General features: G+C 41.7%; 1 protein-coding gene across 1 annotated transcript in view; it reads right to left on the bottom strand.

The window, feature by feature from the left end:
• CARS2 (cysteinyl-tRNA synthetase 2, mitochondrial) overlaps window positions 1-13,388 on the bottom strand; it is a 150,684-nt gene that overhangs the window by 9,654 nt on the left and 127,642 nt on the right. Inside the window, exon 11 of the mRNA XM_007938922.1 lies at window positions 4,148-4,286. Within this exon, the coding sequence (XP_007937113.1) occupies window positions 4,148-4,286 (139 nt within the window). The remainder of the gene's footprint in view (window positions 1-4,147; window positions 4,287-13,388) is intronic.

Below are 13,388 nucleotides of genomic sequence, written 5' to 3'. Positions count from 1 at the left end.
TTTATTGTGGTGAAAACATACACAAGACATTCACCAACATAACAACTTCCACATTTACAGCTCAGAAACATTGATGACACTTTTCATATTGTGCCTTTTTTTTTTTTTTAACTTTTATTGTGGTGAAAACATACACATGACATTCACCAACTTAACAACTTCCACATTTACAGCTCAGAAACACTGATTACATTTTTGATGTTGTGTCACCATTATTGCTATCCTTTTCCTAAATATTCCACCACCTATTAGCATAAACACAATGTCCACCAAGCAAAAGCAAAAGCTTCCTCCTTCCCCATCTCTCCTACCCCTGGTAACCACTAATAATCTTTGGTTTAATCTTTAGTTCATATATATATATATATATATATATATATATTTTCCCAACCTATCTAGAAATTTTCCCTCCTCTCCCCTCCCACCCATAGTAACCAACAAAGAAAGTTTCCTTTAATGTATAAACCTTTCCTTGAGTTTTTACAATAGCAGACTAAAGCGGTATTTGTCCGTCTGTGGTTGACTTATTTTGAAGTGCTATTGTTTTAGAAGAAGCACAGGACTGGAGCCATGGAGGCTGGATGAACTGCTGAAACTGTTGCCCTGAGATAATCTTTAAACCTTAAACCAAAAACGTCCCCAGAAGTCTTCTTAAAACCAAACAATAGGTTAGCTTAACTAACAAAACACATCTGCCTTGAACCTTACGCCCTTTTAAGAATGATTTCTATAGGATCAAAGTTACAGCAGCAACTTGAAAAATTAGATAGGAACTTTAGAGGGCAGTGAGTTTATGTTAACTGGGGAGAAAAGGAGGGTAAGAATGGTTGCACAACTCCAAGAATGTAACCAGTCACTGAATTACACATGTAGAAATGGTTGAACTGGTGTATGTTTTGTGTATATTTTCTTAACAACAATTACAAAATAGAGTAAAATTTAAGAAAGAAAGAGCACAGGACTCTGCAAACAAGAGGGAATTAAAGGGTACAGCTGGTTGACCTGTGGGCTCAAGACAACTCAAGACCAGAACCTGAGAAAGGAAGTGTAATGAGGAAACTATCATTACAACATTCCAGACTCTTCTATGTGTCATGTGTCAAATGCTTTTATATGTGCCCTTTTCATTTAACATTTATAACCATGAGTGGTAGATATAAATGACTTTTCAAACATGAGAATCCTTCATATAGGATGTAAGTTTCCACAGTCCCATGCAATCTAAGCAGCAGGGCTCGGCTACCCCAAGGTTCATATGATCCCAGTTGGCCTTGTGTGGACTACTTCCTGTCTGGATCCAGGGCATGGTAAACTTTTCTTTTTTCTGAGAGTCACCAAGAAATATAGAGATCAACAGATGGGAACTCCCTCAGCTTCTTGCCAATGACTTATTCACACTCATGTCTGCCTCGCCACCCCTTCCCCCCAACTAAGCCCTTGACCATGCTCTGTTCCACAGAATCTCTCTCTCATAACCACATCAGGAACCACAGCCCATCAGTCACTTCTTTTCTTGCCCCTCAATTGTCTCTTTTCTCTCAGCATATGAATAAGCACAAGTTCCTCGTTTTTGTCCCCTGCTAGCTATTGCACTATTTCCTTTCCTTTGCTGTCAAGCTTCCTCCAAGGGTAGTCTCCAGTGATGGGCTCAACTTCCTCATCTTCTTTTTATTCTCTAACCCATGGCAATGAAATTGTTCTTGCTTAAGGTCACCTGACCTTTTCAATCTTCCTCCTACCACTATGTAGTCACAGACACAACTCATCATGTTGTTGTTATTTACCTTCGAGTTGGACCCACCTCATAGGGTCCCCTCCTTGGGTTTCCAAGGCAGTATCACTACGGAAGTAGATTGCCCAACCTTCCTTCTGAGGAGTGGCTGGTGGGTTTGAATCTCCAGCCTTCTGGTTAGCAGTCAAGTGCCTTAGACACTACGCTACCAGAGCTCCCACAATTCATCATAGCTCTTGGAAAACAAACTTTTGTCTTGGCCTCCAGCCACTGCTCTCCTGGGTTTTCCCTCTCTCTCTTCCACTTCTAATCCCCTAGTTCCTTAGTGGTCTTACTGGTCATGATCCAGGGTCCCATTTTGGCCTTCTCTTTTCACTCTACACATTTTCTCCTGCATACCTGTGGCTTCAATAAATGACCATGCCTAAATCTAACTTCCTGCCAGATATCTATTTGATATCTGTAGTAGTTGTTAATAATAGTTGCCCTATTATTTCTGCTGCTCCCCGTTTCTGGGCCTGTCATAGGACTGAGCTTCCAAGCTACCTCACAGTTGAGTGGTGCCCTGTAACGAGCAGGCCACTGCCTTTGAGTCAATTCTGACTCATAGTGACTCTATAGAGCAGAATAGAACTGCCCCATAGGGTTTCCGAGGCTGTAAATCTTTATGAAAGCAGACTGCTTCATCTTTCTTTCATGGAGTGGCTGGTGGGTTCAAACCACTGACATTTTGTAGCAGCTGAGCCCTTAACCACTGCACACCAGGACTCCACTGTGACTATTACTGATAATTGAATTATGAGCAGAATTTACATGCCAATTCTGAGCCACAGCATTTAATTGCTGCTCAAAAGCCCCTCAGAGCACTGATCTGCCTGCATGGCAGTTGCTGATGTGTGACATGGTGGCTTCTCCATTAGCCTGGGTCCCCCAGTGCCCATAGTGAGTGGAGGTCCTCTGCTGATCCATGAGAAAGAAACAGACCTTTGCTATTTTATGCCACTGAGGTTCAGGATTATTACCAAGCATAACCTTGCCTCTCCTAGCTGATAAATGGAGTTCATCTTCCCCAACATCCCATGTCTTTCCTTCTTTACCTTGGTACCACCAGTCACCCAAGCCAAAAAAGAGCACCAACCTTTCTCCCTTCCTCTCTCTTCTGCCATGCAGATATTACTAAGTTATGCTTACATGATCCCCCAACACACACATCCACTGAAGTTATTGCAGCTGACCTAAAGCTCTGAACTTTGTCCCCAAGTTTCCTGATGCTGTAATTAATGTCTGTTCATCCTATAAGATTCAGCTTATACACATCTTCTCTGGATACACTGCCTTCCCCAAAAAGATCCACAGATGAGTCTGGGGTTCTTTATTTCTCCTAGGAAGGCCTTAAGGGAGAGGGGCATATTATATTCATCTCTGGGTTCCCTGCTCCAAACATCGTTTCCAGCATACAGTAGGCATCCAATAAACATCTTATAAACTCATCATACTTCTTTTCCTTCCTAATTTTCGGAGAGAAATTTCTCTAGCTTCTATAAACCATGCTAGTTTATCACCATCTACATCAATCCCAAATCTTTCCAACTTTCTTTGAAAAAGATGTCAGAAACAATGTCTAATATGTTTAACCACTGAATGAAGGAACAGAGCTGAAATGTTAATATTTCCACATTTAATGTTAGGAGTCCATGTTTTCTTCCTACTTGCCATTCGACTTTTAATTCGCTTTACAGGGATCTTGGTCAGCCAAATGTCTCATCTCTCTTCTTTAACAACATCATTCTTCTTAATGCTGAGCATTAAGATAATTGTGGGGGTTGTGGTCAATATCACAAAACCTAAGCAGTTTTTTACACAAACTTTGGTGACAGCAGGCTTACTATTAACTGAGAGGGGGTGGACAATGTGACATGTGCTTTACCTTCAGCAAACTTGTTTGTTAATCCCGAATGTGAGTTCGGCTTTATCACTGAGACTCCTGTCCCCCTAGACATTCATGAATTCCACTCTTTCTTCAATGAAGGTCTGATTTGTCTAGTTACCTGTAAATCTTCTTTTAATTATGAAGTAGTTGTGGTAAAAACCACCATTCATTCAAGTCATTTTGCCCAGCATCACGGTCCAGGTATGGACATTCATTATAACTTTCACAACCACTCTGCAGAGGCAGGGTCTCATTTCTCAACCCCCAAAGCCACAAAGCTAGGAAGCAAGGAGCCAGGATTTAAAACCAGGTGTGTCTGGCTCCAAAGCCTAGGTACTTTCCACGTCACTCCACTTTCTAGTAAAAGGTCCTCAATTTCTAAACAGCCTGTCTTAAGCCTTGTCTTAAGTAGCTGCCCACATCTAGTGTCATAGAAAGTCCTATTTTGGGGCACGAGGAGTGGAACATTGAGCTTTACAGCTTACCTTTCCCACAACTGGTCTTCCCTGACTGAGGCACACGTCAGCTGTCCTTTCATATAGGCTTGTGCATCCTCAATGAAGGAGGCTATCCCAAGGAGGAGATGCTGAGTTTCCTGCATGGTGCTATCACTATAGTCTATTGCTAAGAAAGAAGAAATTGTTACTTGAGAGAGATTGACATTTAATACATCCTACAGCAAGCAGACTCAATTACACTTAAGCTTTCCTCAGTGTTTCTCTACAGTGGCCTTACCAGTTATAGCCTACTATCACACTAGAATCCAACAGAATTAAAAGGAACAACTGCTTTCCTATTAAGGAGCTCTGGGAGCACAATGCATAAGGCATTTGACTGTTAACTGGAAAGCTGGTGGTTCAAACCCACCAGCCACTCCATGGAAGGAAAATTGGGCAATCTACTTCCATAAAGATTTACCACCTCAAAAACCCAAAAGAAGCCGGTGTGAGTTGAAATCAACTAGATGGCAATGAGGTGGTTTTTTTTTTTTTTTTTTCTGCTTTCCTATTGCCATATTCCCCAAGTCACATCTGACACAGGCTAAACACACCTGACACATGACTAAAGTGCTATGCCACCTTAGAAGAAATGAAGTGGTCCATGAAAAACTTCTAAAATACTTGTGGGCCAAGGGAACTTATTCTCACTGACAGACAGATGATAATAACTAAGTAGGAAAAGTAGAAGGGATTTCACCCCGGATGCCTACGCAAAGATCAAAGCACCAATGAAATGTGCTAACTGGCTGCAGTGAGGATTTTAGTATTTCAGGAAAGAGATGAGAGAAATGGTTCTCAAATTCAGAATTTTGTAATATATAAAAACAGGCTTAAGAATACTTATTCTAATCCTGAATAGACTAGGAGAGTAATGTGGAACAAAACTCAAAATAAAAAAAAAAGACAAGGCTTACTGGTCTGATTGTTGTTGTTGTTATGTGCCATCGAGTCGGCCCCGACTCATAGCGACCCCTCCTTGGGTTTCTGAGGCAGTATCACTATGGAAGTAGGATTGCCCAACCTTCCTTCCGAGGAGTGGCTGGTGGGCTTGAACCACCAGCCTTCTGGTTAGCAGTCAAGTGCCTTAGCCACTATGCTACCAGAGCTCCTACTGATCTGATAGAGCCTGGCAAAACTCCTGAGACTATGGCCCCTCATTATCCTTCAGGCTTGGAACTGAACTCACTCCCATGGCTTCCAGCCAAACAACAGACAGGCATATAGGGTGGACATTTACACCAGGTAGGTACACTCCTTAGAACAACCAATCATGGGAGATCAGAAGGGCAGTATTTACACAGGGAGATAGCTCAGGGGGCAGGAATGTATAGGAAAGGAGGACACGGGGAAGAGGTAACCATGGGGAGGAAGTGGGAAGAGAGCTGTTACATTGTGGGGGTTGTGGTCAATATCACAAAACAAAATGTCTATGAACTGCTATATGGAGAATGAATTTGATCTGTAAACTTTCACTCAAATCACAATAAAAATTTATGTATATAAAAAAGAACATATTCTACAAAGCAAATCTAGCATCCTAGATCACTAGGACACCACTTTCAGTCTAGCCTGCCCCACCACAGAAAGGGAGTGCTCAGCTGGATAAAGGGGCTGAGAGACTGCTGTTGTTAGCTGTTGTCAGTTAGCCCCTAACTCAGTGATCCCATGCACAAAGGAATAAAATGCTGCCCAGTCCTGTGCCAGCCTCATGATCAGTTGGAGATCAGACCGTTGTGATTTTTGAAAGTAGATGGCCAGGCCTTTCTTCCTAGTCTGTTTTACTCTGGAAGCTCTGGTTCAGCATCATAGCAACATAAAAACCTCCACTGACAGATGGGTGGTAGCTTTGCGTGAGGTGCACTGGCTGGGAATAAAACCCACGTCTCCCATATGGAAGGTGAGAATTCTACCACTGAACCATCAATGTCTCCTGGGAGTGAGAGGGTGGGGCAGATGACTGGAAGAAGAGAAAAGACAGACCTCTAGTGGTAAGAGTGGTGAAGATGGATGGAAGGACCCCATAGTGAGTATATGAGGAAATGAGTCAATCTCTGACCAGATAAGAGAGCTCCAGTAGTCTGTTCAAAAGGAGTGGGAGAGAAGCTGAGGCCCTCTCTTCTTGCAGTGCATGAGCCAACTAACATCACTCCTACATTTCAGTGTTGAAGCTGTAGTTCTTTCTTATTGCAGCCTTTCAAAATCATTCATGTCATCTTCCAAAATAAGAAAATCTCTGCTTCAATCAATTGTGTAATTCTCTTCCCCTAAAATAATTGCTTTTTATGGGTTATCTTTTCCATTGGATGAATAAGAGAAAATACTGGGGTGTGAGAAACAGTGATGAAGACTAGCGAGCTCTGCAATTCTTAAGGGAATATGGTGAGGGTGGTAGAGGGAGCAGAAGTGCTTCAATTTCAGTAAGAGAAAGAACTGTTTAGTTGACAGTTACTAGGAAGGAGTGAAAATATGGCTACAACCACAGCCCCACAGCCCAGTTGGGGATGGAAGTTTTAACCAAAAGAATCTTATAAATGGGGGAAAGGCATAAGGCCTGAGCAGACTTAAGAGTGTAACATAAGAATTATGGTGAAGAGTTTGGGCACTACAGCCAGATAGCCTGGGCTTGAAGAACATCTCTACCATTTTCTAATTGTGATCATGAACAAATTACCAAGACTTTCTGTACATCAGTTTCTCCATCTGTAAAAAGTGAGTAATACTCGTATCTACTCCCACAGATTAAGGAGCCCTGGTGACTCAATCATTAAGGCATTCAGCTACTAACCAGAAGGTCAGAGGTTCTAACCTACCAGCTGCTCCATGAGAGACAGATGAGGCACTCTGCTTTTGTAAAGATTTATAGCCTTGGAAACCGAGGCTGTTCTACTCTGCCTACAGGGTCACGATGAGTCAGAATCAACTTGATGGTAGTGAGTTTGGTTTTTTGATTTGATGGAACAATGGTTAAGCACTCGGCTACCAACCAAAAAGTGGGTGGTTCAAACCACCAGCTGCTCCATGGAAGAAAAGATCTGGCAATCTGCTACCATAGAGATTACAGCCTAGGAAATCCTATGGGGCAGTTCTATTCTGTCACATAAGGTCACTATGAGTCAGAATTGACATGACAGCACATGACACAATAACCATAGATCAGTGACACTTATGGAGTAAAAATATATGCAAAATGTCTAGAACAGCAATCAATACATGTTATACTATTGTAAGCAATATTAGATACTCTAAATCTCAGATTTAGTAAAATGGGTACATATGATCCAAATGAATATTAATATATACATTAATATGAATATTAATATATGCATTAATATAACTCCCAGCACTATAGAGGTGAAAAAGCTCAATAAGGATGCAAAAATAATTATCTATTAAAAATATATTTTCTGGAGACAGTACATGAAATTTCTAAACCATTGTTGTTAGGTGCCATTGAGTTGGTTCTGACTCATAGAGAACCTATGCACAACAGAATGAAGCCCTGCCTGGTCCTGCACCATCCTTGTAACTGCTGCTGTGTTTGAGCCCACTATTGTAGCCACTGTGTAAATCCATCTTGTTGAGTCTTCCTCTTTTTTGCTGACCCTCTACTTTACCAAGAATGATATCCTTGGAGATGTTCTTCTAAGGAGCATTCTGGCTGTACTTCTTCCAAGACAGATTTGTTCATTCTTTGGGCAATCCATGGTATATTCAATATTCTTCCAAACACCATAATTCAATGCATCAATTCATCTTTGGTCTTCCTGATTCATCATCTCTTCTTCATGGATAATATGCTACTATTATTGGCCCTCAAATTTTAAAAAATAATATTTTAAGGCTAAATGACTGATAAATATGTTTGTTGTTGTTGTTATGTGCCATTGAGTTAGACTCCTTGGGTTTCCAAGGCAGTATCACTATGGAAGTAGATTGCCCTCTTTTATTCTCATAAGGATCCAATTAACACTGACATAGTCCCAGTGTTTTAGATCAAGACACTAAAAACTGCTCTACCAGAAGATGGTATTGCTATCAGCTATTCAAAGACAACCAGGGACACTCATTCCCACATAAGGAGGATACAAAGAGTAAAAACCAAAATCAATGGTCATTTTCTGAGCACTGGCAGGGTGGATTTCATATCATGTTCAAAAAACTGATGTTCAATCATAAACTAAATTTCAGCACTAGCTAGAGTCCAGATGAATCATAACAAAATGAAAAATTTAGAGTTAATGAGTTGAATTCAGGCTTCGTGTACTGGAGATTATCTCAGAAATGCTATATGAAAGCAAATAATTTACAAAGATCGAAGTAGTGTTTCTTGTCTAAGGATCCAAAAATGTTGAGACAAAAAAGAATAATGATATGGATGACCAATAGCATCCATTCCATCCCTTAAAAAGAAATAGTAAGGATCTTTTAAGTGGTATCTTATCTTTACAGAACACTAGTGTGTGTTTTTAAGAACACAAATGGATTAACAACAAAGACAAATAACACAATCAAAAAATGGACAAAGGACTTGAATAGACATTTCGTCAAAGAGGACATTCAAATGGCTACCAAACACATGAAAATATGCCAATGTCATTAGTGAAATCAAGCCTATTTCACTCCCATTAGGATGGCTAAGATAGAAAAAAGAAAGAAAGAAAATAATAAACACTGATGAGGACATAAGGAAATTGGAACTCTTATCCATTGCTGGTGGAAATGCAAAATGGGACAGTTGTTGTGGTTACAGTGTGGTGCTTTCTCAAAAAACTAGTAATAGAACTACCACATGATCCAATTCCATTTCTAGGTACATACCCAAAAGACTTGAAAGCAGAGACTCAAATAGACACTTGTACACCAATATTCATTGCAGCACTATTCACAAGAGCCAAAAGGTAAAAGCATTTTGATAAACAAAAATGTTGATAGTCAAAATTCCCAACAGATGAATGAGCAAATAACATGTGGTACATATATACAATGCAATACTACTCAGTCAGAAAGAGAAATGAAGTCTTGGTATATACTACAACATGGATGAGCTTAAAGATATGCTGAGCAAAATAAGTCAATCACAAAAGGACAAGTAATGTATGATCTCACTTACATGAAAAGACAAGAGCAGGCAAATATATAGACAATAGTGTGTCAGTGGGGTGCAGATGCAGTTGTATTAGAGTTTTCTGCCATCTGTCCTGCTGTGGAGCAAAGCTTGTTCCTCTCCCACTCAGCTCCACAGACTGAATCAGCCAAAGCAATGGTTATGGAGAGGCCCAGTCCTCTGCTGGTCTGGTGGGAATTTGTGAGACAGTATTATATACTGCTGAACCAGGCCCCAGAAATGCTACACAGATTTTATGGAAAGACCGCTTATATCCATGAAAGATTAGATTCAAATGGAAAACCAGTAGATGTGGTCTATGGACAAAAACAAATCTAGAGGAGTGTTACCACAAAACTCTACTAACTGCCACACAAAGATCTGTCATGTTGATACTCATGCACTTTAACAACCAGGCTTTGAGGAGATCCATGCAGATGTTTCCCCTTGCTCCTGAGGGTTCTGTTGCAAATAAATTCTATGTTCACAATGATATCTTAAGATGATGTCGCTGGTAGCTTTGTTACTGAATCTCAGGGAGAATCTGAGGAAGAAGGAGCGGAGCCTGAAGAAAGCAGACATCAGAGGCAGTACCTGATGATGCTGGAACTTTCTATAATCAGATTGTCAACAATGACTCAGAAGAACATTTAGAGGAATGTGTTATTGATCCAAAGCCCAACCCTGAACTAGAACCAGAGTAAGAAGCAGTATCTGAAATCCAAGATGAAGTCTGAGCAGTATTAGAAGAAACTCCTCCTTCAGATGCTCAGAAGAGTTCTTCCCCAGCACCTGAGACATCACTCAGACAATACAGGAAGACCTAAAGATATTTTCTTGGGCATCTGTGACCAGTATGAATCTTCCACCCAATGGAACTGTTCTAGTTACTGGGATCTCACCTTGTGTAATTAAAGCCCCAGTTTCACAGCCCCATCCAAAGTCTAAGCCTGAATCTCAGATTCCACTTGCAGAGGTCTCAGAATATGAGAATGACAAATAAATATTTCTCCACAAAGGGGCCTGAATTAGCCCTCTAGTGCTGCTAGAGCTAGAAGCTCTGGTGGCATACTGCCTAAGGCATTTGACTGCTAACCAGAAGGCTGGTGGTTCAAACCAACCAGCCACTCCTTGGAAGGAAGATTAGGCAATCTACTTTCATAGAGATACTGCCTCAGCAACCCAAAAAGGGGTCACCGTGAGTTGGATCCGACTCGACAGCAATGAGTTTGGTTTGGTTTTGGTTTAGTGCTGCTATAACAGAAATGCTACTACTACATGGTTTAGAAACAGGAATTTATTCTCTTACAGTTTAGGAGGCTAGGAGTCCAAATTCAGAGTGCCGGCTCTAGGGGTTGGATGAAGGCCCCCTCGACCTTGGGCTTCAGCTCTCTGCCTCCTATTCCAGGCCCGCTGGAACTAAAGGTGCCTCCTAACTCAGACAGCTGCTGGCTGCTGAGGCTAACAAACCCAAGGTTGGCAGATAAAATGGCACAATCCCAAGATCAGCAGGCAATGCAGCAGACCAGCGGTTCAAGTCCAGGAACAGGAGATAGAGACTCAGCCAAAAGCAAGATCCAAACATGCCAAAAAGCTAGAGACCAGCCTCAAAGCTTCCCCATATGTACTGGAAGCAGGCCACACCCTGAACGCAACTATTTAGCTGCTCACAGCAGATTCCACCAAGGAGGTGGTTACAATCTCATCATGGAGAATAACTACATCCAGCTGGCAAGCTACTCAAAACCACAGCCCAGTCACAATGACACACAACCTGAACTACCATAGGGCCCTTGACCAATTTGTGAGGCTGGCGACCAAGGTGATGTTGAATCTCAAAGAACCGTGAGGCACCCTGACAGTCACCAACTCTTCTGGCAACCTTTCTCATGAGGTGAATAAATCAGAGCTTAAAGATTTCTTTAAAAAATTATGGAAATGTGGTGGAGTTGCAATTAACAGCAGTGGGTAATTACCCAATTTTGGTTCTGTTGGGTTTGACGACTCTGAACCTGTTATGAAGGTTCTCAGCAACAAGCCTATTATGTTCAGAGGCAAAGTCCATATAAATGTGGAAAATAAGATGACTCAAGCTGCCAGGGAAGGAGACCCTTGAGATAACTGCCTGTGGTGACCTGGAGGCCCTCAAGTTGGGCTGGGTAAAAGAATGAGAGGCCCTCCCTATGGAGGCACAGTGTGGAAATCAGGATTTGGGGTGGAAATGGTGCTCTTCACTGGTTATCACACAACAGCAGTAAAATCCTAGCTCCTGCAGAAGGGTGAATTTCTTCAACTAGCCTTTGGTATCATGGAGTACGACTCTTTGGTTTTTTGTTTGTTAGGTGCCTTCAAGTCATCTCTGACTCATAGCGACCCTATGCACAGCAGAACAAAATACTGTCTGGTCGCGCACCAGCTCCATGATCCTTGATATACTTGAGTCCATTGCCGCAGCCACTGTATCAATCCATCTCATTGAGGGCCTTCCCCTCTTTCATCGACACTCCACCTTACCGAGCACGACATCCTTCTCCAGAGAATGGTCCCTTCTGACAACATGACCAAAGTAGGTGAGATGAAGTCTGGCCATTCTCGCTTCTGAGGAGCATTCCGGCTGTACTTCCTCCAGGACAGATTTGTTGGATCATTTAGCAGTCCATGGCATTTTCAGCATTCTTCACCAAAACCACAACTCAAAAGCATCAACTTTTCTTTGGTCTTCCTTATGCATATGAGGCGACTGAAAATACTATGGCTGTGTCAGGCGCACCTTAGTCCTCAAGGAGACATCTTTGCTCTTCAGCACTTGAAAGAGGTCCTTTTCAGCCTATTTGTTCAGTGCTAAGGAAGGTTGGGCAATCTACTTCCATAGTGATACTGCCTCGGCAACCCAAGGAGGGGTTGCTATGAGTCGGGTCCAAGTCGACGGCACATAACAACAACATATGTCATCTGATGTCCTGACTGCTGCTTCCATGGGCGTCAATTGTAGAACCAAGCAAGGTGAAGATCTCTGACTACTTCAATCTTTTCTCCATTTATCTTTTTTTTTCTTTTTCTCCATTTATCTTGATGCTTATAAGTCCCATCGTGAGGCTTTTTGTTTTATTTATATTGAGATGTAAGCCATACTGCAGACTGTATTCTTCAATCTTCATCAGTAAATGCTTTAAGTTATCCTCACTTTCAGCAAGCAAAGTTGTGTCATCAGCGTACTGCAGGTTGCTCATGATTCTTTCTCCAATCCTGATGGGAGCTCTGGTAGTATAGTGCCTAAGACACTTGACTGTTAACCAGAAGGCTAGTGGTTCAAACCCACCAGCCACTCCTCGGAAGGAAGGTTGGGCAATCTACTTCTGTAGTTTCTGCCTCGGAAACCCAAAGAGGGGTCACTATGAGTCGGGTCCAACTTGACGGCACATAACAACAACCAATCCTGATGCCACAGTCTTCTTCATATAGTCCAGCTTCTTGGATTATTTGCTCAGCATACAAATTGAACAAGTATGGTGAAAGGATACAACCCTGACACACTCCCTTCTTGATTTTAAATCATGCAGTGTCCCCTTGTTCTGTTCATATGACGACAGCCTCCTAATCTATGTACAGGTTCCTTGTATAATTAAGTGTTCTGGAATTCCCATTCTTCTCACTGTTACCCATAATTTGTTATGGTCCACACAATCAAATGCTTTTGCATAGTGAATAAAACACAAGTAAACATCTTTCTGGTATTCTTTGCCTTAAGCCAAGATCCATTTGACGTCAGCTATGACATCCCCTGTTCCAAGTCCTCTTCTGAATCCAGCTTGCATTTCTGGAAGTTCTCTGTTAATATACTGCTGCAACAATTTTTTAATTATCTTCAGCAAGATTTTACTTGCATGCAATATTAATGATGTTGTTGTTGTTGTTATGTGCCATCGAGTCGGACACGACTCATAGCGACCCCTCCTTGGGTTTCCGAGGTGGTATCACTATGGAAGTAAGATTGCCCCATCTTCCTTCTGAGGAGTGTCTGGTGGGTTTGAACTGCCAGCCTTCTGGTTAGCAGTCAAGTGTCTTAGCCACTATGCTACCAGAGCTCCCATTTAATGATATTGTCCAATAATTGCCACATTC

The sequence above is a fragment of the Orycteropus afer genome, unplaced genomic scaffold (assembly GCF_000298275.1).
Source record: "Orycteropus afer afer isolate SDZICR_OR568_19922 unplaced genomic scaffold, OryAfe1.0 scaffold00055, whole genome shotgun sequence".
Taxonomy (NCBI): Eukaryota; Metazoa; Chordata; class Mammalia; order Tubulidentata; family Orycteropodidae; genus Orycteropus; species Orycteropus afer.
Note: the sequence above shows the minus strand (reverse complement) of the source record. Positions and strands in the feature narration are given on the sequence as shown.